We start from the raw sequence: 23,417 nt of genomic DNA, 5'->3' as shown, positions 1-23,417 counted from the left end.
CTCAGACAGCTCATCGACCACACTCATGAATACTTTATGATAGGAATATGAACATTTCTAAAGTTTTTAAGCACTGTAGAGGAGAAGGTTGTGAGCAGCTGCACACAGACTGACGAAGGGTGAGAAAACGGCTCAGGGGAGGGTGGAGGCAGGAGGCAGGAGGCAGGCAGGGGTTCATGCCTTCCTTTTTTTCCCTGCTGCAAATTCAAGAGCTTATATTCAGAGATGCTTTATGCGTGTGTTTCCTGTTCAAGTCTGATTAGGTGCCAATCTGGTCAGGGATCCATCTCAAAGCAAACCAAAGCTAGATTTTTTAGTTGCAGTTTTGACCATGTAGATTCTATTAGTTTATCTTGCTGCAGCCTGAAATATATCATGAAAAATTAAATTATTAATCCTAGACTAATGCAATTATTTCCATGTAACTTAAGAGTTGGGTTCTGATGGTTCCAGTTCCAGGTTGATAAAATATACATATTCAATAAGCTATAAGGCTAACAAATAACTTTTTTTTTAATCTTTCATCGTCCTTTTTTTTATTAGTAAGGGGTAATGTGCAAAACATTCAGGTAGAAGGTCTGTGCTGAACGTTGCTTCTACCTATTAAAATTACAACCATCACCGGCTGCACAGTATATCAGCTGTAACTAATAAATGTTAATGCTGTAAGTGACTTGCTAAATGAAACCATCAGCTGATTGCATCACATAAATTTCTGGAGTCTGAATCTCCCAGGTAAACCTTCATATGATAAAAATAATTGAAGCTGATCAACTTAAATGTCTTGAATCAGGATCTCCAGTATTTGGAGCAAGTAGCTCATGACAAATAAGCTGTTATTTCAATTCACTGTACATATTTCATTATATTTTACATTTGTAAATAAACTCCTGCACACTAGTCTAACTTGCAATAATACATATATTTGCAATGTTTCGGTGCTAGACCATGAGGCAATTGCCTGATATTTTGATGGAAACATCGCAAATAAATGTATTATTGCAAGTTAGACTAGTGTGTGGGAGTTTATTTGCAACTTTTGATCTGCTTGTCCCTCTCCTAGGCACCTGTCTCATGAAATAAATGTACGAAGTGTTCTTCTATTATATTTCAAACAAAGCTGTACTTCACTGCTTCTCTATAGTTATTTCTAAACTAACTGTAGAAGTGTGTGTGTGTGTGTGTGTGTCCCCTCACTGTCTCACGGTCCAGTTGCTTGTTGACCTTTATGACCCCACGGAGTGGGTCAATGAAGAACTGGTTGTCTCGGTCTCCACTGATGATGGAGTAGAGGATGGCTCCATTCAGCTGACTGTCAGCATCCTCTGCTACCAGCTGCAAACACACACACACACAAACACAGGTGAGTCAATGTTTCAATTTGCGTGGGAGTCACACATTTTGACTATTTGTCCCTGTCCTATACTTTACTAAACACATTTTTTATAAATGCTAATTGGATGAAATATTTTTCACAAATTCCTAATAAGCTGTACTAATATGAGCCTTCTCTGTTCCAAATGTCTCCTCTTCCAACCTGTCAGCACACACAGGTTTCTATGGTTACAGGGACTTTGATGTTCACTGCACCACTTTTGGAGTCCATTATGAAGCTCAGGTTATTTTGTTCTACTTGGCCCAAACTATACCAACCCAAACACACAATTCTGAGGTGATTGGAATAGTCTGTGTGCTCAGGCCAAAATATACTCTGGCAACAGGCTTTCTTTGTCAATGAATGTAATACATTTTTTTAAACTGTAAAACAGACTAACATGGTATATATTCTTAAATAAGACTGAATAGATAACAGCAGCACATGCAATATTCAAAGTATTTAATGTGATGCTAGGAGACTATAAATCCAAGGACAAATGTGTACCAACTGATGTTGTTCTTTGCTTCGATATGGTGGTTTATTAATATAGTTTGCCTTCTGGAAACACAAGGCCCGAGTAAGCAGTGAATTGTGATGATGATCACAATTCATGACTGAATACATTTCACAGATATTACAATATATTTCAGTGCCTATTTATGCTAGTTTGTAACAGAATTTATGTATGTTTTAACCCTAACCCTAATCCATTACTGCTGGCCACTTTCCAAAGCAAGTACTGTTGTTGACTTTTCAACGTGATTTTCCTACAGTACCTGCCAGGATTTGCAGGAAGTAGAAACATGTTTAAGATGAGTGATTCATCCTAGTGAACATTGAGTCACCTTTATTTGTTTGACAATGCTATTATCATTGTTCAGTAAGAGTAAATTGATTTCTAAAGTGTATATTATCACACAATGATAAGGTGTGACACAAATATAAGTGGTTATGTCTATTGGTTGCCTGGAATGCTGGGAAAATATATAAAAAATGTAAAACACTGTGGAATGCTTTGGACAATGGTCAGTAGGGATGTTCTGAAGTCATAAATGGAAAACAGCATGTAAAAACACAGGAACGGTCCTTTTATTTTTATACATTTGGGCAGCTGTGGATTAGTGGTAGAGCGGGTCGTCCACCACTCGGAAGATTGGCGGTTCTCCTTCTTCTAAGTTATTACATTATAAACGAGCATTAGTATACAAACATTCAGTGCTCTTGTGAAGTAATACCTGATGTTTAATTTAATAATGTCATTAATTAAAACATTAACATGCTTTATTTGATTCTGATCTCATCCAAAAGCTCTTTTTTTTAAATATATACTGAAAACTGGTTAAATTAACTGGTTATTAGTTATCACCAGTTATCATCAGTTGACTTGCTTACCATATAATACATTTTGTTGGGTAATGATGGCAGCTCTGTCTATGGTGAACTTTCATTTAGACATTTAAGGATCTTTAAGATTAAGATATATTTCACTGACAAAAAGAAGGTCAAAGAAGAAAGTCTGCCCTGTTGCTTTCACATAGCCTGATAGTTTTACTATATAAGTCGGTGAATATGTGTTACCTTAATGTCTTTTATAACAAGTTATCATTTTATAACATATAACAGTATACTATTGCATTTTTTAGATAGAAAGCAAATACATAAACACAAATGTCTGTAAAAATTTGATTCTAATCACAATTGAACCGGTAAAAACTGGTTCAGGGCTGCTTACATACTCGCCACCTGTTCTGTCTGTGTAGCTCACCAAATAAAAGCTTAAAACACTAAAGCCCATCAAAACCATTTCACTAAAGACAAGCCACTAGTTGCCTCCATATCACTTCACAAAGAAAAACATAAAGTAACATATGAAGAGAGGATATGCTGGATAACAAGACATAAAAGTCTAAAGCTCTTCAAGTGGAACAGACAACATAACCATGTTTTTTCTAGAGCCTTCTTAAGGATATCTTGTGTGTAAAATTGGCCTGAAATAATAAAGAAAAGCTGATGGAGTGTCCGAAATGGAAATGTTCTTCCTCTGGGAATCAGGAATTTGCTCAGTAAATGTCATGGCAAACTGCACATTAGATTTTGATATTTTTTGGTGGTGCTAAAGAAAAGGTCAAAGGGTGACTAAAAACATAACGATCTATCCTCTGAGGATCATGAATATTCAGAGCAAATTTTACAGAAATCCAGCCATTAGGAAAGTGTTGGTCGAGGCGATTTTTACATGATGATGGCACTGTCATAGTCCAGCTACATCTCTCCCCTCTCCTTGTGTGCTCTGTTTTTTCCCCTCACTGTGTTCCTTGTTGGTCCCCTGTCTGTCTCTCTGTGTGAGTGTGTGTAGTGGTCTGTGCGTGGCGCTCCAGTCTTCCTCCTGCTGCTAATCACTGGTACACCTGATGCTCATCATCTAACCAAGCCTCACAGTATATCTACCCAGCTCTGCTCTTCAGTCTTTACAAGATCGTTCAGTGCACCACTGCGGTACTTTCGCTACAGCCAAATCCTGACCAAGTCAAGTTTACCTCGTGTTGCTCATTTTCCTCTCTGACTTTGTGTTTTTTTTTTTTGGTCCATACTTCAGATCCATTCCCTACCTGTGATCTCAGCCAGCGTGATCAACCAGAGTTTCTTCTGTCTGCAGTCAGCTGCCTCAACCCTCTCTGCCTGCCTCACTACTCGGGAGCCACCCCAGCATTCTCTACCTGCCTCCTTCACCCTCAGAGCCCTACCAGTACACCTGGAGACTCGTCCGAATTCCTGCCACCTGCTTCAGCGTCCCCCGTCTATTTCAATCGCCCTGGAGCTTCAACTACAAGTAATCTATTGTATCATTTGCAATAAACCTGACTGTGAACTAACCTCCAGTTCTTCCTCTCTGCGTCCTGCTTTTGCGTCTTTTAGATCGTTAAACCTAACAGGCGTTACAGAAGAAGAAACCTACCTGGACTACAGACTCTCCAATGGTGGCATCCTCTGACACCACTGCAGTGTAGAGGTCACAGCTAAACATGGGTGCGTTGTCATTAACATCTGTCAGGTTTACATTCACTGTTGTAATGGCACTCAGTGGTGGCGTGCCGCCATCACGAGCCTCCACTGTCAGGAAGTAGTCCCTACAGTTCTCATAGTCCAGAGGCTGGGCAACTAAAATGGCACCTGAGGAAAGAGAGGGAAAATAAATATGAATTTGAATAATTATTTAATAGAGTATAATTTAAATCAAAATATCATGTGGGGGAGAAAAGAATGCTCTGAAGGTCTACTGTCAAACAAAAAAAAAACACATCCATATTGGTGGCTAGTTGAAGGAGTTAAAGGTCTTGCAATCATCTATATTCTTAATACTGTCAAGAAATACCATGAAAAGAGCCAAACCAACAAAGAACTGATCTAACAAGAAATGTGTGCGTGTGTGTGTGTGTGTGTATTTCCAATATATATCTTATTCCTCTGTGCCATACAGCTCCATTGTTGTGCTCCAAGACTAGCATCCAGCTTTTTAAAGGAAATAATGAGCATTTTTAAAAGTGTGAGCTGTTTCTAAAAATGTACATCTTCGGTAAAAACCAATGGACTTGGTATGGAAGTCAGAAAGTATTAATAGCTAGACTAACATATCAGCAACTATAACCTTGGCATAATGGCTTCTGATTAGGAAGAAGGCATGTTAGGATCAGAGAATATGACCCGCGTGCAGTTTAGCCAACTCAAAAAGGAGGAGTTAATCTTGATTGCAGAAGAGGATGAAGTTGACTTTGAAAAAGATATGTCTACAGGACTATAGCACTATAATTGGTGGAAGCTCTCACTTTAGATGACATTTGGTTAGAGCAAGACAAAGAAAAGGACAGAGCAGTGAGAGAAAACACCAAGAGCAACAAGAGAAAAGGAAAGAGCAGAGAGAGAAAAGGAGAAAGCTCTGGATACGGCACACAAAAAGGAATTTAAATGGATAAATTTAGAGCAATGATGTGGAAAGGTGAGCCAGCCTTTGATATCAAGCAGGTGTGCACTCTACCACCAATCCAATGGACATCATTTTTAAAATGTGTGAGAAAATAGCTAAGGAAAGTGAATGGCCTAAGAAAAATTTATAATATATTAATAGTATTAGACTACAATGATTTGAGGAAAGCAGTGCTGGGTGCATACGAGAGTGTTCCTGAAACTTACAGAAGGAAATTTCATATTGTAAGGCCTCATTTTACTTGAGGCAGCTGAGGTAGCTGATGGATATGAGGTGGCTCACAGTGGTAGGACTAGTGAAGAGGTTGGAAAAAGGAGATCAAATGGCAAAAAGAATCAAGAGAACAGAGCCTGGTGTCCTCCACTGCCTGAGTGGAGAAGTTTTTCACGCAGTCCTGGCATGGCGCTTCCAACCTGCCGTCAGGGCGTACTGCCATCAAAATGACAGAGCTTCGCTGCCACAACTGTTATAAACTGGGGCATAAAAAGAGCAGTTGCCAAAGTTAGATGACAGGCATGGTCTGAGCCAGTTGGATTGGTAGCTGTGGGGAAGTGTTAATGATGATTATTAGGTGGACTGTGTTCCCAAGAGCAGCAGAGCCATCGTTTGCTGTCATTACAGTACCCTTGATCAATCTCTTGCAGAAAGGTGTGAAGTGGGTCTGAATCATGCCAGGAGGTTTTAGTTCAGATCAAAGACATTTTGTCCAGCATCCCCTGACTGAAATCTCCTGTCTGTTTGCTAAAACAAAGCAAAACTCTTTCTCTTCTCTGTTATTGTTTCTAAATGTAGCACTTGATGCAGTTCAGCATATTTGATGAAGTTGATGTACTTGCATGATTCTTGTGATTTTGGTATTGTATCAAGCTAGATCTCTGTCATCTAAAGCTGTACTGGTGAACGATTTAATAACAGAGTATCATATTGACTTATTTTGTCTTACTGAAACATGGCTGGGTCATGAAGAATATGTTAGCATAAATGAATCCACTCTGCCCAGTCATATTAATACTCACATTCCTCGAGGAAATGGCCGAGGAGGTGGAGATGCAGCCATCTTCGACTCAAGCCTATTAATGAACCATAAACCTAAACTAAATTATAACTCATTCGAAAGCTTTGTTTTTTGTCTTTCACACCCAACCTGGAAAACACCACAGCCAATTCTATTTGTTATAGTGTCCTGGTCCTTATTCTAAATTTTTATCTGAATTCTCAGAGTTTTTATTAAGTTTAGTCCTTAAAACAAAAAGTAATTATTGTAGGCGATTTCAATATTCTTGTGGACGTTGAAAATGCTAGCCTTAGTACTGCGTTTATCTCATTATTAGATTCGATTGGCTTTTGTCAGAGTGTACATGAAGCCACTCACTGTTTTAACCACACCCTCAACCTTGTTCTGGTATATAGCATCGAAATTGAACATTTAATAGTCTTTCCACAGAATCCTTCATTATCGGACCATTATTTAATAACTTTTGAACTGCTATTACTGGACTACACGCCATTAGGCAAAAACTCCTACTCTCTCTCTCTCTCTCTCTCTCTTTCTCTCTCAAAACCTAACATGGCAGCGACGGATGGCTGCCCACCATTGAGTCTGGTTCTGTCCAAGGTTTCTGCCTCTTAAAGGAAGTTTTTCCTTGCCACAGTCGCCAAGTGCTTGCTCTTGGTGGGATTAGTTGGGTCTCTGTAAATAATATTATAAAGAGTACAGTCTAGACCTGCTCTATAGGAAAAGTGCAATGAGATAACTTCTGTTATGAATTGGCGCTATATAAATAAAATTTAATTGAATTGAACTGTGTGACTGGAATGGAGCTCTTTTGTCACTGAGGAATACACAATACACGACACACTCACCGGTCAGTGGGTGGATGTGGAACTTCCCATGCTCGTTGCCTGATCGGATACTGTAAGTGATCTCAGCATTGGTCCCAATGTCCTTGCTGGCAGCATAAACTCTCAGAACTTCTGTGCCCACTCCCACATCCTCCGGCACTGTCGCCAGCTGATCGCGGCGCTCAAACACAGGCGGGTTGTCATTGATGTCCAGCACAGTGATTGTGACATTGACCAATGAGGAGAGGGGAAGCGGTGAACCCTGGTCAGATGCATGGACTGTTATTTGATAAGCTGGCTGGACCTCGCGGTCAAGAATGCGTTCCAGGACCACGATGCCTGAGAACTTATCGATGGAGAAGGAACCTCCTGCAGAGTCGGCGAGTGAGTAGACCACCATACGGCCCAGGCCGGCTGCAGAGCCAGAAGAGGAGTGTCAGGTATACATCAGAGGTTTAAAGGCCTCAATATGCTTGCAACAAAGTGCTTGCTGGATCATCTAACTGTGTCTTCCAATAATGGCTGCTTCGGACAAATTCTGTACGTTTTTGAAACAGACAATCTGACAATCACACCTAATTATGCAGTGATTGGCCAGGTGTGTGGTGGAGTGAAAAAATAGGCAGTTTGTACTTCTCTCTTAAATTGGCTTTTTCATTCTTCACACAACTATGTCTGTCACTTTTCATCTGAAGAACCAAGTGTAACACCATGAATGTCTTTGAGGAGAGACTTTTGATAAGTGTGTTCCCATTATCCCCATTTGTACATTTAAATGAGCCAAGACTACAAAGGCATGCAAAAGACCCAGATTTATTAGGCAGAAATCAGAGAGGAGTGGGCCAGGAGGAGTCTATGACAGCAGGCTTCTCTGTTCAGTGGATATTTTCATGACCGCTTTAAGTGTACTTTTAATTAGCACCGCACTTTGCTCTTCAGCACTGTATTTGATATATTTATATTTGTTTATTTATTTTTTCCATTGCTCTCTTTACTCGTCTGATCTTGTCTTTGTGTCTTTGCATCTGCTTCTGCTTCCATTTTATGCTTGTCTGTTTGTCTGTCGCTCTTTTAAATTAATACACCTTGTATCTTACTAATGAAGGGTTTCTTATAAATATAATATAGTATAGTAGCATTTGAAGCACTATTTGCAGTAGTGGTAACACCTGTAGTAGTACCAGATTTATATAGTAGTAGGAGTATCACCTTCATCAGGGTCTATGGCCTGGATGCGGGTGAGCAGGGCTTTGGTGGCGGTGTCTTCGTAGACGCTGGCGGTGTACTGTGACAGAGTGAAGATGGGCGGGTTGTCATTCACATCAGTCACTACCAGCTGCACCTCAGCACGGCACCACCGCCCACCACCATCAGTTGCTTGGGCAACCAGTCGGTAATTGGGTGTCATCTCACGGTCTAGAATCACAGATGACTTTACCTCACCTGGACAGGTTACAAACAACATGTGAAACATTAAGAGATGGAGCCATACAGGGACATGAGAGTGTGTCACACAAGTTCTAAAGTATCCACAGGAATAAATGTGTGTCTAACTATGTAAGCAATGTGATAAGCTGGTGACCTGGCCCCATTTCACTGCTGCATTTAACCCCATATTGGATTGATTTAGTGAAAAAAGGTTATGTACTAAGTGTTGTTCCAAGAGAAAGGAACTGTATGGATGTGTTTTCAAAGCCACACTACGTCCATACCAGTGTCCGGGTCCATGCTAAAATCCTGGGATCCAAGACCATGTAAAGAGTACTGGATCCAGGCATTGATGCCCACATCTGCATCTGTAGCTCCAACCCTCAGCAGCACACTATTGACAGGGAGGTCCTCTGGAATGGAGGCAGTGTACATAGCCTGCAGACACACATGTACACACACAAATACATAAAGAAATAGAGATCCAGTCACTGGAATGAAATGACACTTTGAAAGGTTGGTGAACCTTTGACAATGGCAACATTTACAGTTAGCTGAGTCAAATGAATGTAGGAGGCCTATAATGCATCTAAAACTAACCATTTGCCACTGTCTTTAACTATCACTGTGGTTGCATCTATCCTTTTAAAAAGAGCAACATGCGGTTTTATTCCTCACCTCGTCACAGATGGGGCTGTTGTCATTGGTGTCTATCACTGTCACTTCCACTGTTGCTTGGGAAACAAAGAGCCCATCGCTAGCAGTGACATTGATGATGTAGAGGTTGCGTTCCTCCCTGTCCAGCGGCCACTTCACATACATCTTCCATTCACCCTGAACCAGACCCAGTGCAAACACACCACGATAGTTCCCACCTGGATAGCACAAACAGACAGAGAGACAGGGCTACTGAGATACAGGATCAGTAAAGAAGATTTTAGACATGTAGGCCTACATGGAGTTTGTAGCTGATTTCCCCATAAACTGGCTGCTGTCAGATTGATTTTGTTGTCAGAAAAATTAAGAGTTGATTTGTTGCAAACTTTAATTTTTAATCTTAAGGGTTGGGGAGGATATCAAATAATTTCATGTCAAAAGGCTATAAAATTAATTGTATTTATGTTTACATGTATTTACTATTAAGACAATTTCATCTGCACCCATGGACGTAACTGATAAAAAAATCTCTATAATTATTCATGGTAAATGGACTGTACTTGTTATAACGCCTTTCTAGTCTTTCTGACTACTCAAAGCGCTGCAACTTCATATCACATTAAAACGGTGTAGTCCCTCATTCGTCCAGGAGTGTTCTATCGTAGAAAAGGTTTCAGTCGTAGTCATCTGGACACTGTTTTCAGAATCAAGACTTCCGGATGGGAGCCGAAACGTCTTGATTCTGAAAACAGTGTCCAGATGACTACGACTGAAACCTTTTCTACATATCACATTCACACACTGATGGCAGAACTGCTCATCAAAGTAACTAATCATTCACACACCAAAGGCACAGCCCTCGGGAGCAATTTGGGGTTGCCTTGCCCAAGGACACGTCGACACATGGGCTAGGGGAAGCCGGGATCGTACTCTGTATACAGGGGTGACAATATATCACTACAATGTGAATAAAAGGATGTTTTAGAAAATACATCATAATTTCAGTGGCAATTACAAAGGAACATTAACTGACAGTCAAATTCAAATCTAGTTTGAAAATCAAAACTTTACGTGTGATTTTTTTAAATGATATGAATCCACAACAGAAATAAAGAATTAATCGCATGCGCCAGCCCGCATGCTGCCTGTTGCCGTAGCTCCGTCTCGTCGTCTTACTTTTTCCAACTTTTAACTTTCCTTTTTTATTCCAAACTTGAGTAACTTGTGTGTAAGTGTAATTTAAACTACGCTCTTTGCGAAAATGAGAGTAGAAAGTGTTTTTGTACTTTTTTTCGCCGTGGAACTTCTTCTTCTACTACTCGGTCAGGGCACCGCTGCAGATCAGCTGTTTGGCCGCATTGTTTACACCAGGGAACAGCTGATCGCGCTGAAGCCGAGCGGCATGGCGCCCAGGACTACCGATGTCCCCACTGAGATCTGGAGGAGGACACACCGAGGATGCAGAGGTGGAACGAAGCGGCGAGGGAAGAGAGAGGGGTGCAGACAAAAGAGACTTAAGAATAAGAGATTTAAGCCATGTCTGCCTTCTCTCGTCATGGGCAACGTGAGATCGCTGGCGAATAAAATGGACGAGCTAACGGCGTTAGCCCGGAGTCAGACGGAGTTCCGTGAGTGTAGCTTGATGTGCTTCTCTGAGACATGGCTACACCAGGATATCCTGGACCATAACGTTTCCATCGACGGCTTTCAGACTGTTCGGGCCGACAGGGATCACACCGGGAGCGGTAAGCGGAAAGGCGGCGGGCTTGCTGTTCTAGTTAACAACAGATGGTGTAACCCTGGTCACATTACCATCAAGCAGAGTATCTGTACCCCGGACATTGAACTGTTAGCTGTGGGACTCCAGCCATATTATCTGCCACGTGAATTTTCACATGCCATTGTTGTGGCTGTTTACATCCCCCCCTCTGCTAACCCCGCATCGGCGTGCAACGCCATTCACACCGCCATAGCACAACTACAGACTCAACACCCGAGTGCACTCATTTTAATCTCGGGTGACTTCAACCATGTCAGTGTTTCAACAACACTGACTAATTTCACCCAGTATGTGAGCTGTCCTACTAGAGAGGAGAGGACACTGGACCTGATGTATGCTAACGTTAAGGAGGCATACAGCTCTTCCCCCCTCCCCCCTCTGGGTCAGTCAGACCACAACCTGGTTCACCTCAAATCCTGCTATGTGCCTCTGGTTAAAAGGCAGCCTGCGACCACAAGGACAGTGAGGAAATGGTCAGGGGAGGCCTATGAGACACTGCAGGAATGTTTTGAGGTGACAAACTGGGATGCACTCTGTGAGCCTCATGGAGAGGACATTGACGGGCTAACTGAGTGCATCACTGGCTACATTAACTTCTGTGTGGACTGCAATGTCCCAACCAAGATGGTCCATTGTTATCCAAATAACAAACCGTGGGTAACAAAGGACATCAAGGACATTCTGAATGCCAAGAGAAGGGCCTTTACTGATGGTAATAGGGAGGAGGTGAGGGCAATCCAGGCTGACCTGAAGGTGAAAATCAGGAAGCCAAGGAGAAGTACAGGAGGAAGCTGGAGAGGAAACTCCAGCAGAACAATATGAGGGAGGTCTGGAGCGGCATGAAGACCATCACTGGCTTCAGACCGACTGGCAGCAGAGGAGTTGAAGGCAGCTTGGACAGGGCCAACGAACTGAATCTGTTCTTTTACAGATTCGACACACCGGCTCCTGCTCATCCCCTCTAACTCAGCTGCTGTCGGCCCTCAAGCTCCTCTGAGTACTCTGCTCCCCCCTCCCCATCAGGCTAACGGCCCTCTCCAGACCGACGACTCCCCCTCCCCACCTGTAACTTCTGCTGTGTGCCTGACTGCTGACCAGGTGAGAGGACAGCTGATGAGGCTCCACTCAAACAAGGCTGCAGGCCCCGATGGCGTTAGTTTTCTGATGACTCTGCTGTGGTGGGATGTATCAGCGGTGGTGACGAGACAGAGTACAGGGCTGTGGTGGGTAACTTTGTTTCATGGTGCGAGCAGAACCATCTGCAGCTCAATGCGACAAAGTCAAAGGAGCTGGTTGTAGATCTACGGAGGGCCAAGGCACCAGTGACCCCGGTTTCCATCCAGGGGGTCAGTGTGGACATTGTGGAGGACTACAAGTACCTGGGAGTACACTTAGACAACAAACTGGACTGGACCAAGAACACTCAGGCTGTTTATAGGAAGGGCCAGAGCCGCCTCTATTTTCTGAGGAGGCTGAGGTCCTTCAACATCTGCCGGACGATGCTGAAGATGTTCTATGAGTCTGTGGTGGCCAGTGCTATCCTGTATGCTGTTGCATGCTGGGGCAGCAGGCTAAAGGTAGCGGACGCCAACAGACTCAATAAACTGGTCCGCAAGGCCAGTGACATTGTGGGGGTGGAGCTGGACTCTCTGGCAGTGGTGTCAGAGAGGAGGATGCTGGCCAAACTACATGCCATCTTGGACAGTGTCTCCCACCCGCTCCATGACGTGCTGGTCAAGCAAAGGAGCACCTTCAGCGAAAGACTCATCCCACCAAAAAGCACCACAGAGCGCCACAGGAAGTCATTCCTGCCTGTGGCCATCAAACTATTTAACTCCTCCCTCTAAGGGTTAGTCTGTTTGACCCTAGGTCACTAAACTGGACATTGAGCATTACATCTCGCCATAATTAATAATAATTGTGCAATATTCTGTGTAATACTTCCGTGCAATATTAGTTTTCCCCTTGTTAGTTTTTATCTTATTTATTGCTACTGAAACTATATACCTCAATTACTCTTCGACAGTACATGCACCTCCGCTTATTAATATTATTTATTACATAAGGAGTTACATTGTATTCTAGACTGTACTTTCATCACGAACCAGTAAACCCACTTGGTACTTGACACTTGACAGTTTATCTTATACTTATACCGACAGGATACTTAATTTATTTCTGACCTGTTTTATAGTGTTTATTTTTTTCTAGTACTTTCTCCTGTGTGCACTGACGTAAAGACGAGCTACTGTAACAAAGAGTTTCCCTACGGGGATCAATAAAGTATTTCTGATTCTGATTCTGATAATCACAAAGGCAATACAATTATTTTAGGAAACTGAACAGAAATAAAACAGTCAAATGTCAAACAGACAATCTGCCTGGCAAGTGGATTGTCATGCTGACGGAGGGTGAGGGCAAAGCCTAATTATTATTTTTTGCTTAGTACTTCTATTCCTGTGTGCACTGACGTGATGTTGAGCTGCTGTAGCAAAAGAGTATCCCCTCGGGGATCAATAAAGTTTTTCTGATTCTGATTCTAGTTTCCTTTATTGAAATCTTCAGCCAGACATGGGGTTACACCCATAATTCTAAAATATATAAAGTTTTAAGCTTTTTAATATAAGTTATCTGGCACTATAAAAGGCACTCTGTGCTCTTGTGATTTTAATATGAATTTAGTATTTTTGTCCATGTTGAGATCCTGTGGTAATGATTACAGTTAGTGAGAAGGTTGCTGCATTTGATGTGCCTGTTTGCATTGACATATTAGTGCAACAGAGCAGAAGTGCATTGTGTGTAAACGTGTTTGTTTAGGGCTTTGAGCCTATTTAGCAGCATAAGGGATGGTTCAGGACTCACCTGAGTCAGCCCTAACTATAAGCTTTATCAAAGAGGAAAGTCTTAAGCCTACTCTTAAATGTGGAGATGGTGTCTGCCTCCCGAACCCAAACTGGGACCTGATTCCACAGGAGACGAGCTTGATAACTGAAGGCTCCCAATTCTACTTTTGGAGACTCTAGGAACTGCAAGTAATCCTGTATTCTGGGAGCGCAGTGTTCTAGTGGGGTAATAAGGTATTATAAGCTCTTTAAGATACAATGGTACCTGACCACTGAAAGCTTTGTAGGTGAGTAGAAGGATTTTAAATTCTATTCTGGATTTTACAGGGAGCCAGTGCAGAGAAGCTAATACTGGAGAAATATGATCTCTTTTCCTAGTTCTTGTCAGTACATGTGTTGCAGCATTCTGGATCAACTGGAGAGTCTTAAGAGACTTATTTGGGCAGCCTGATAATAAGGTATTTCAATAGTCCAGCCTAGAAGTAACAAATGTATGGACTAGTTTTTCAGCATCATTGACCCCATTCAATGTTTAATGTATCTAAATAAATTATTAATGTAATTTTTTAAAATTCAAATTTAATTACTTTTCCTAATTTAATGGGATAACTGGGTAAACATAAAATTAACATGATGATATGTTTTCAATGTCCTGTACACATTTTGATGGATCAGTGTTCTTTGAGGCCAATTTGACCCCAGGCTGTTTTAGCTGTAGAAAACATAAGAAATATGAACATTTTACACACATTTGTTTAGGTTGTTTTGGCTGATAGTGAGGTCACTATCGCATGCAATTTTATGCAATCCTTATGCTTTAGGGCTCTAACCTAATATAACCATAAATGCAGTAGTGTGAGAACCCCTGATAGTTCACCATTTCTCTTGGTGCTCTGTGTGCTCTCTCTTTATGCTCTCTTTCAATTCAAAATGTGCATGCATTTGTTACTTCTAGGTTGGAATATTGTAATTCCTTATTATCAGGCTCCCCGAATAAGTCCCTTAAGACTCTCCAGCTGATCCAGAATGTGGAGGCACGTGTACTGTTAAGAACTACGAAAAGAGATCATATTTCTCCAGTATTAGCTTCTCTGCACTGGCTTCCTGTAAAATCCAGAATAGCATCATTTTGAGACAGGATGTGCCTGATTTTTGCAATGTTGTGTAGGTGAAAGAAGGTAGTCCTTGAAGTTTGTTTCATGTGGGAGTTAAAGGATAAATCCAGATCAAAGATAACTCCGAGGTTCCTTACGGTGGTGCTGGAGGCCAGGGGAATGCCATCTAGTAACTATATCTTTAGATAATGTGTCTCGGAGGTGTTTGGGGCCAAGTACAATAACTTCAGTTTTGTCTGAGTTTAACATCAGAAAATTGCATGTCATCCAGGTATTTATGTCCTTAAGGCATGCTGGAAGTTTAGCTAATTAGGATTAGTTTCATCTGGCTTGATCGATAGATATAATTGGGTATCATCCGCATAACAATGAAAGTTTATGGAGTGTTTCCTAATAATTTTGCCTAAAGGAAGCATATATAAGTGAATAGAATTGGTCCAAGCACAGAACCTAGTGGAACTCCGTGACTAACTTTGCCGTGCACGGAGGACTCACCGTTAACATGTACAAACTGCGATCGATCTGATAGATAGGATTTAAACCAGCTTAGTGTGGTTCCTGTAATGCCAATTACATGTTCCAGTCTCTGTAATAGGATGTGATGGTTAATGGTGTCGAACACAGCACTAAGATCTAACAAGACAAGTACAGAGATAAGTCCATTGTCTGATGCAATTAAAAGGTCATTTGTAATTTTCACCAGTGCTGTCTCTGTGCTATGATGCACTTTAAATCCTGACTGAAAATCCTCAAATAAACTATTGTTCTTTAAAAAGTCACACAACTGATTGGCAACTGCTTTCTCGAGGATCTTAGAGAGAAAGGGAAGGTTAGATATAGGTCTATAGTTGGCTAAAACCCGTGTATCAAGAGGGGGCTTTTTAAGAAGTGGTTTAATTACAGCTACTTTAAAGGATTGTGGTACATAGCCTGTTAATGAAGACAGATTGATCATATCCAGTAACAAAGTGCTAACTAAGGGTAAAACTTCTTTAAGCAGCCTAGTTGGAATGGGGTCTAAGAGACAGGTTGATGGCTTAGATGAATTCATCGTCGAAATTAGTTGAAGAAGGTCAATAGGAGCAAAGCAGTCAAAATATATATCAGGTTTTACAGTTGTTTCTAAGATTCCTGTGTTTGAAGATAAATCGGTACCGGTTGAGGGCAGGACGTTATGATTTTTTTCTCTAACAGTTCAAATTTTATTATTAAAGAAAAATTTGCGATTTGCATAGAAGTCCTCTGTTATATTGAGACATAACAATGAATTAAATGCAGATGGGATCGCTTATTTGAATTTAGCCAAAGCAAAATTCAGAATAAGGACCAGGACACTATAACAAATAGAATTGGCTGTCGTGTTTTCCAGGTCAGGTGTGAAAGACTAAGAACAAGGCTTTCGAATGAGTTATAATTTAGTTTAGGTTAAGGGTTGATTAATAGGCTTGAGTCAAAGATGGCTGCAACTCCACCTCCTCGGCCAGTGCCTCGAGGAATGTGAGTATTAATATGGCGGAGTGGATTCATTTATGCTAACATTCTTCATGACCCAGCCAGGTTTCTGAAAGACAAACAACTGCTCTGGAAGCGCAGAGAAGTGTGTAGGACTGCAACTCTGCCTCCTGGTCTCAACTCTGAGTTGTCATGGTTTAGGTCTAATTAGACTACTAAAATCAGTCAGATTTCTGGATATGAGAGCTGCTCCATCCAAAGTGGGATGAATGCCGTCTCTCCTAATCAGACCAGGTCTTCCCCAAAAAGTCTGCCAATTATCTACAAAGTCCAACTCAAAGAGAAACTGCGAGAAAAGGCCAAGGAGAGACTTGAGAAGGAGATGCTGGTCCGCTGCGAACAATCGCGCAGATACAAGGACCAGGAGATCGAAGGTGGCAAGACTCTGCCGACATCCAAGCTTGTAGACATCATAAGATTTGCAGTCTTATAACTATTAATGCTCATAATCAGTTATGTCTTGGTGAGCTCTTTGTAACACCAAACAAATATACACATAAGGTCAGTAAAGTGCTGCATGACCTGATGTCAGTCACAGGAATTTGATTTCCCCACGTAGGTTGTACTGATGATGTAGAATCACCAAAACTGTCCAATGACAGTTGCCTGTCAATCCATATGACATCATGTTCATTTGTTCGTTACTTTTGTTTGTTTGTAAAAGGTCAGTCTGAATGAACCAGACCATAGCTAAAAGGAAACCATGTTTCTTTGATCTGGACCATCTGAAATATAGACACAGGTGTGAAAGAGACCTCAAATGCACTGCTTCAAACTAGTCCATGCATTTGTTACTCCGAGGCTGGGCTATTGCAATACCTTATTATCAGGCTGCCCGAATAAGTCCCTTAAGACTCTCCAGTTGATCCAAAATGCTGCGGCACGTGTACTGACAAGAACTAGGAAAAGAGATCACATTTCTCCAATATTAGCTTCTCTGCACTGGCTCCCTGTAAAATCCAAAATAGAATTTAAAATCCTTCTACTCACCTATAAAGCTCTTAATGGTCAGGCACCATCATATCTTAAAGAGCTCATAATACGTTATTACCCCATTAGAACACTGTACTCCCAGAATGCAGGGTTACTTGTGGTTCCTAGAGTCTCCAAAAGTAGAATGGGAAATGAATTGGTGCTGCACTTTTATATTGAGTAACATTAAGTGGTTCTCTCTTGGAAGTGAGAAAGCTCACATTTGTCTGTATTTTCAACAGCTCATTTGCTTAATTTTTTGCAGACATGTGTTATCTATATATTTTATTCTTTCTCTCCATGCACTGTAGCAGCAGCTCTTTCCTCCTCACCTCCTTCGTCTTTAACTGTCAACTATAAGGTCACATCACTCACATGTCTGTCATTCGCTCCAACTATTTGGCTGATTCTCATTGCAATGCCATTAGGGGAAAGATTTCCTTTCTATTAAAAGTCCTTTATTAGTTCTCTATCTCCTGTTGGCATGGTATTCCTCTGTCTTAGTTTCCTGGGGAGTCCTAACTTCATTAACTTCTGGCGTGTGAATGAGCAAACAGCACATCAGCAAAGTCAGTCCTTCGAGCACCGTCTGCATTACTAATACAACTTCACTATTCACCTTGCTTTCCCTTCCTGTTTTTGTTCTTTTGTTTCCCTCCTTTGCCTTTGATATACAGTATATCTTTTTATGCCTTGAGCCTTTGTCTGTCATGTCATGGAAACTTTATTTCCTGTACATTTGGAACACTGAACTCTACCTTATGAATTCTAACTTTTCAAGAGGCAAAAGATAAAATTTAACATTTCCATCAGTTTTCATCAGATGTGCTGCAGTCTTTAAATTGGCTACTCTAACTCCATTATGCAATTTTCATAGTCCCCTTCACGCTACACACACAGAACATATATACAAATATTTAAAATTAGAACAGACTAAAAATAAATATAAAAACAATATACTATATACAGTTACTTATTACAGCGTTATATGCTTGCTCATGGTGGGATTTGTTGGGTCTCTGTAATTAATATTATAAAGAGTACGGTCTAGACCTGCTCTATAGGAAAAGCACAATGAGATAACTTCTGTTATGAATTGGCGCTATATAAATAAAATTTAATTTAATTTAATTGTTGTCTGGCATTACATTTGCAATGCAATGACAGACATTTACAGTGCTACTCACCAGTGATGTGGTAGCTGACTTGTCGGTTAACGGCAGAGCTGTCATCATCTCTGGTGTTCAGCACAGCCACCACCTCACCTGGTGGGTCGCTCTCCTGAATTGAACCAAAGTAGTGTTGCTCCAGGAACCTGGGGGGGTGGTCATTGATGTCTGACACTGCTATGGTCACCGTGGTTGTACTGGAAAGAGATAGGGTCTCTCCAAGGTCTGAGGCCACCACTGTGAATGTGTAGGATGGATTGGTCTCATGGTCCAAGTCCTTGCGTGTGGTTATCCAGCCTGTGTTGCTGTCAATGCTAAAGGTGCCAACCAATGTGTCTGAATCCCCTTCTGACTGGATCAATGCCCCAAAACTGTACGTTACCTGACCATTGGCCCCTGAGTCTGGGTCTAGTGCTTGGATTTGAATGATTCTGGTTCCAACTGACATTCCCTCCATAACTGTGGCCTCATAAGAGTTGGCCTCAAAGACTGGTTTGTTGTCATTTAGATCCAACACTTTGACTTCAACATCAACAGAAGTCACAGAATCCAGCTTAGCCTGTTGTACAGTGGCACTGACTTTGAAGTGGTATCCTTTGATCACATCATGGTCCAAGGGCTTATCAAGCTTGATCACACCTGTATCCTTTTCCACCACAAACACCCCATCTTGGTTGTTTTCTCCGGTCTCTCCGTTAACCAGGGCAAAAGCAGCAGATAGGGAGGCATACCCAGGAGGAGTGTTGAGGTTCACCGTCCCTATGGCTGAACCTATGGGGGTGTCCTCTGGAATGCTAAATAAGTATTGATGTTGGCTGAAGGAAGGAATGAAAGCATCTGGAGAAATAACATGGATGTAGACAGACACTAGAGAGTGCCGGACTGGATTTCCTCCATCTACAGCCTTCACAAAAAAAGATAATACAGAGTTCCTCAAGTGGCTGAAGCTGCCTTTAGTCACCATCCAACCATTGTCTGGGTCTATCTCCAAAATGTCTACGACAGGGACATGTGCCTCACTGTAAAGTGAATATGTCACTTTGGCATTAGTACCATCATCAGGATCATAAGCCTGAATCTGTGTCACCAAAAAACCTTTAGCCACATCAGATTTGACTGAAGCTCGGTACTCTGTTGCACGGAAGTGAGGTACATTGTCATTATCATCCAACAGATTCATTTGTACTGTACAATAGGAGACACGTCCACCTGAGTCCTGGGCTGCTACTGTCAGAACAATGTCCTTATTGGCTGGGTCCTCACGATCAAGCTTTTCTACAGTGGTGATCTGACCACTTGCATCAATGCTAAATCGGTCCTTGCCTACATCATTAATAAAGGTATAAATTATGTGACCAAACACTCCAGGGTCTGCATCTGTCGCCCTCACCTGAAATGAAAAAAAAAAGTCTTACATACATGCATATTTTTATAATTACAGTATCAGTGTTTTAGGAAATAAATTATTTCAATGAATTTTAATAGCTTACCTGTATAACTTTGGTTCCCACAGCAGAATTCTCTCTTAACTCTGCCTCATACATATTCTGTCCAAACACTGGACTATACAGGTTGGCTCCCAACACCTTAACATGAACCTGTGCAGTGCTGGTGAACACCCCATCAGACACTGAAACATTGAGGCTGTAGGCAGACTCCATTCTTTGCTTATGATGGCTGGACAATGTGATGATTCCTGTCTTTTTGTCCATCACAAAGTTCATTCTTTCATTTCCTGACAAAATGCTGTACTCCAACTTGTTAAAATCTGAGCTGTCAGCATCTGAGGCCTGGACACAGGTTACAAAGTGATCCCTAGGTGCTAACTCATTCACGTATGCTTCATAGAGCAGCTGGTTGAAAACTGGAGGATTGTCATTCATGTCATTTACCACAACTATGACTGATACTTCACTACTCAATGGTGGGAAGCCATTATCAGTGGCCCTGACAATGAAGTCATACTTGTGGACTAGTTCATGGTCGAGCATACGTGCTGTCAGGATTAATCCACTGCTACTATCAATGTGAAAGTAGTCTGTGCTGTTATGCACATCTGAGAAGATCTGGTAGCGGACAACATTGTTCTTCTCTGAGTCTTTGTCAGTGGCAATAACTTGAAGTGCTGGAGTTCCAATCATGGCTGTTTCAGACAAAACTACCCTGTACAACATTTTCTGGAAGATAGGCGGGTTATCATTTACATCCTGGACAACCACATCTACATCAACTTCAGCACGGGCTCCAGTCAGATAGTCTGTGGCTCTGATGGTCAGGTGGTAAGATAATGCTGCTTCATAGTCCAAAGAGTGGATGACACTTATGACTCCAGTATCAAAACCAATATCAAACTGAAGAGATGGGTCTCCATCAACAATAGTGTAGATGATGTTCTGACCTTCAGGACTAGTGGCATTGATGCCGAGGATCGGTGTGTGCACAGCCACATCCTCATTCACAGAAACAGAATAAAATGATTTGTCAAAGACAGGCATGGCTTTGTTGACTACAGTGATGGGGAACTCTATAGTAGATGAAAGAGGTGGATAACCACCATCTCTGGCATATATTACCATCTGGTATTCCACATTGGACAAGTCAGACTCAAAAGCCCTCTTGAGGCTGAGACTACCTGTCTGCCGGTTGATCTCAAAGTGACCATGGTCATCTTTGAGGTAGTAAGACACCTCTCCATTAATCCCTTTGTCACCGTCTATCGCCATAACCCTAAAAATGGGTGACCCTGGCTCAGCTTCTACTTGAACAGCTGCATAATAAGGAAGTCCAACAAACACAGGGGCATTATCATTTATGTCCTCAACTTGGACTCTAACCATAACTCTAGCCACGTGCAGACGGTCATGCTCCCTTCTCGCCTCGACAACCAGCTCATAGAACTCTTGCTCTTCACGGTCAAAGGGTATACCTGTGGTTTGGATCATGCCAGAACTTGGACGGATTCTGAAGCGTGTACCAGCATTTAACAAAGTGTACTTCAATGGTTCATTGAGACGATTTCCCACAGCATTGACCACAGCGACTTTGGTGATATTTAATATATTCTCTTGAATAGATGAAGAGTAAAGGTTATGGGTGAAGCTGAGACCAGAGTCCAGAGCTTGTCGGACAAGAATGGTCACCAAAGCCGTGCTGGAGAATTTCCCATCTGAAACTTTGACACTGAAGCGGAAACGTTCTTTAGAGAAGTTGTTGTGTTTGACTATGATGACTCCACTTGAAGGTTTGATGGCAAAGTGCTCCAGTACTCCATCAGTCAGAGAGTAGGTGAGCTCTGTAGAGACATCTTTGTCAGGGTCTATGGCTGAAACCTGCAAAGCTTCTACTCCCACATAGGTGGGGAGTAGCAGGACTGTTTCATAGGCATTCTGGGTGAAGTGAGGTGGTGAATCATTTGTGTCAATCACTTGTATTGTGACCTCAGTTGGACTGTCTGCTGTCAACTGTGGCCTGCCATTGTCCCTCACATGGACATGGAAGTGAAAAGTGGCAAGTGTCTCATGGTCTAGATTAGCAATGGTTCTGATGGAGCCAGTTCCTGAGTCCACTGTGAAGAACATTTTTGCAGTGTCCTCAACAATCTGGTAGACCAACAGAGCATTTTGGTTGTGGTCAGCATCAGTGGCCTTGATTACTAGAGGTGAGTCATCTGAGTTCAAGACCACACTGTTGACTGGTGCAGCCTCACTGATGCTGCCACGATAGTGAAGCTGCTGGAAAACTGGTGGGTTATCATTCTCATCCACTACCTGGATTAACAGAGTAGCATTGGAGGCCATGCCAGCCATATTGGTAGCCTGGACTATCAGGGTGTAAGACGCTGTAGTCTCATAGTCTAGAGGCTTTTGAGTAGTAATCACTCCACTGTACTGATTTATCTGATAAACCCGATCAGTATTGCCCTGTTTGATGTCATAAGTGAGGGTGGACTGGCTGACTGCACTAACTGTGGTGACAGAGGTCCCAACCACCACATTCTCTGTGATCTCAGCCTGGTACTCAGGCTGAGGGAACTTTGGGCCAGCATTATCAGAGAGGGTGACAGCAATACGCACTAAAGTGGTGGTGGACAGGGGAGGGGAGCCATTGTCAGTAACTCTGACAGTGAGAACATAATATCCTATGCTGGACAAGTCCAGGTCTCGTGCAACAGCGATGATACCCAAAACTGGTTCAATATGGAATGCATTTCCAGTGTTCCCTGTTGGAAAAAAAAAAAATGTTTTTTTTAATCTATGTGGTAGTTATTTTAAGGGAAATTATTTATAGGGTATACAACATTTCAACATACAAGTGCAAGTATTTAGTTGTCAGAGGTGCGCACCTGCTTCAATGGAGTAGTGTAGCTCTGCATTCTTGCCTTTGTCTTTGTCCAGGGCAGTGACCTGGACCACAGCTGATCCTACTGCTGCTGACTCATAGACTGAGCCTTCATACAGAGCAGTGGTAAAGATGGGTACATGGTCATTTATATCTTCCACTTCTATTAGCACACGAGCCAGGTTCTTTCTGTATGGGAACTCTTGGTCCTTCACCTATGTACAACACAAACAAAAAAATACCAACAAAAAAAATACCAAACAACAAAAACAAAATAAACAAATAAGTCATTCTTCATGGTCACTATGAACTCAATAAAATTTGGTGATCATGTAACTGAAAAATCTTAAATGTGCCCATTGTCCCATGTGCTCATTGTCCAAAGTATAACACCAAAACAA

At 41.8% G+C, this 23,417-nt stretch overlaps 1 protein-coding gene across 14 annotated transcripts in view; it reads right to left on the bottom strand.

Annotated features, from left to right (window-relative positions):
* fat3a (FAT atypical cadherin 3a) overlaps positions 1–23,417 on the bottom strand; it is a 284,665-nt gene that overhangs the window by 72,132 nt on the left and 189,116 nt on the right. For all 14 annotated transcript variants that reach the window (XR_006378550.1, XR_006378549.1, XR_006378548.1 and 11 more), the window contains 9 exons: positions 23,021–23,231; positions 20,169–22,897; positions 18,697–20,068; positions 9,309–9,505; positions 8,915–9,068; positions 8,412–8,645; positions 7,224–7,616; positions 4,335–4,549; positions 1,198–1,335 (listed from right to left, as the gene is read on the bottom strand). Coding sequence is in view for 10 of the 14 variants with exons in the window: in XM_044202273.1 (XP_044058208.1) it covers positions 1,198–1,335; positions 4,335–4,549; positions 7,224–7,616; positions 8,412–8,645; positions 8,915–9,068; positions 9,309–9,505; positions 18,697–20,068; positions 20,169–22,897; positions 23,021–23,231 (5,643 nt within the window). In the remaining 4 variants the exon portion in view is untranslated. The remainder of the gene's footprint in view (positions 1–1,197; positions 1,336–4,334; positions 4,550–7,223; positions 7,617–8,411; positions 8,646–8,914; positions 9,069–9,308; positions 9,506–18,696; positions 20,069–20,168; positions 22,898–23,020; positions 23,232–23,417) is intronic.

This window comes from Siniperca chuatsi, linkage group LG7 (genome assembly GCF_020085105.1).
Source record: "Siniperca chuatsi isolate FFG_IHB_CAS linkage group LG7, ASM2008510v1, whole genome shotgun sequence".
Lineage (NCBI taxonomy): Eukaryota > Metazoa > Chordata > Actinopteri > Centrarchiformes > Sinipercidae > Siniperca > Siniperca chuatsi.
The sequence above is the reverse complement of the archived record's forward strand: the minus strand, read 5'-3'. Positions and strand labels throughout refer to the sequence as shown.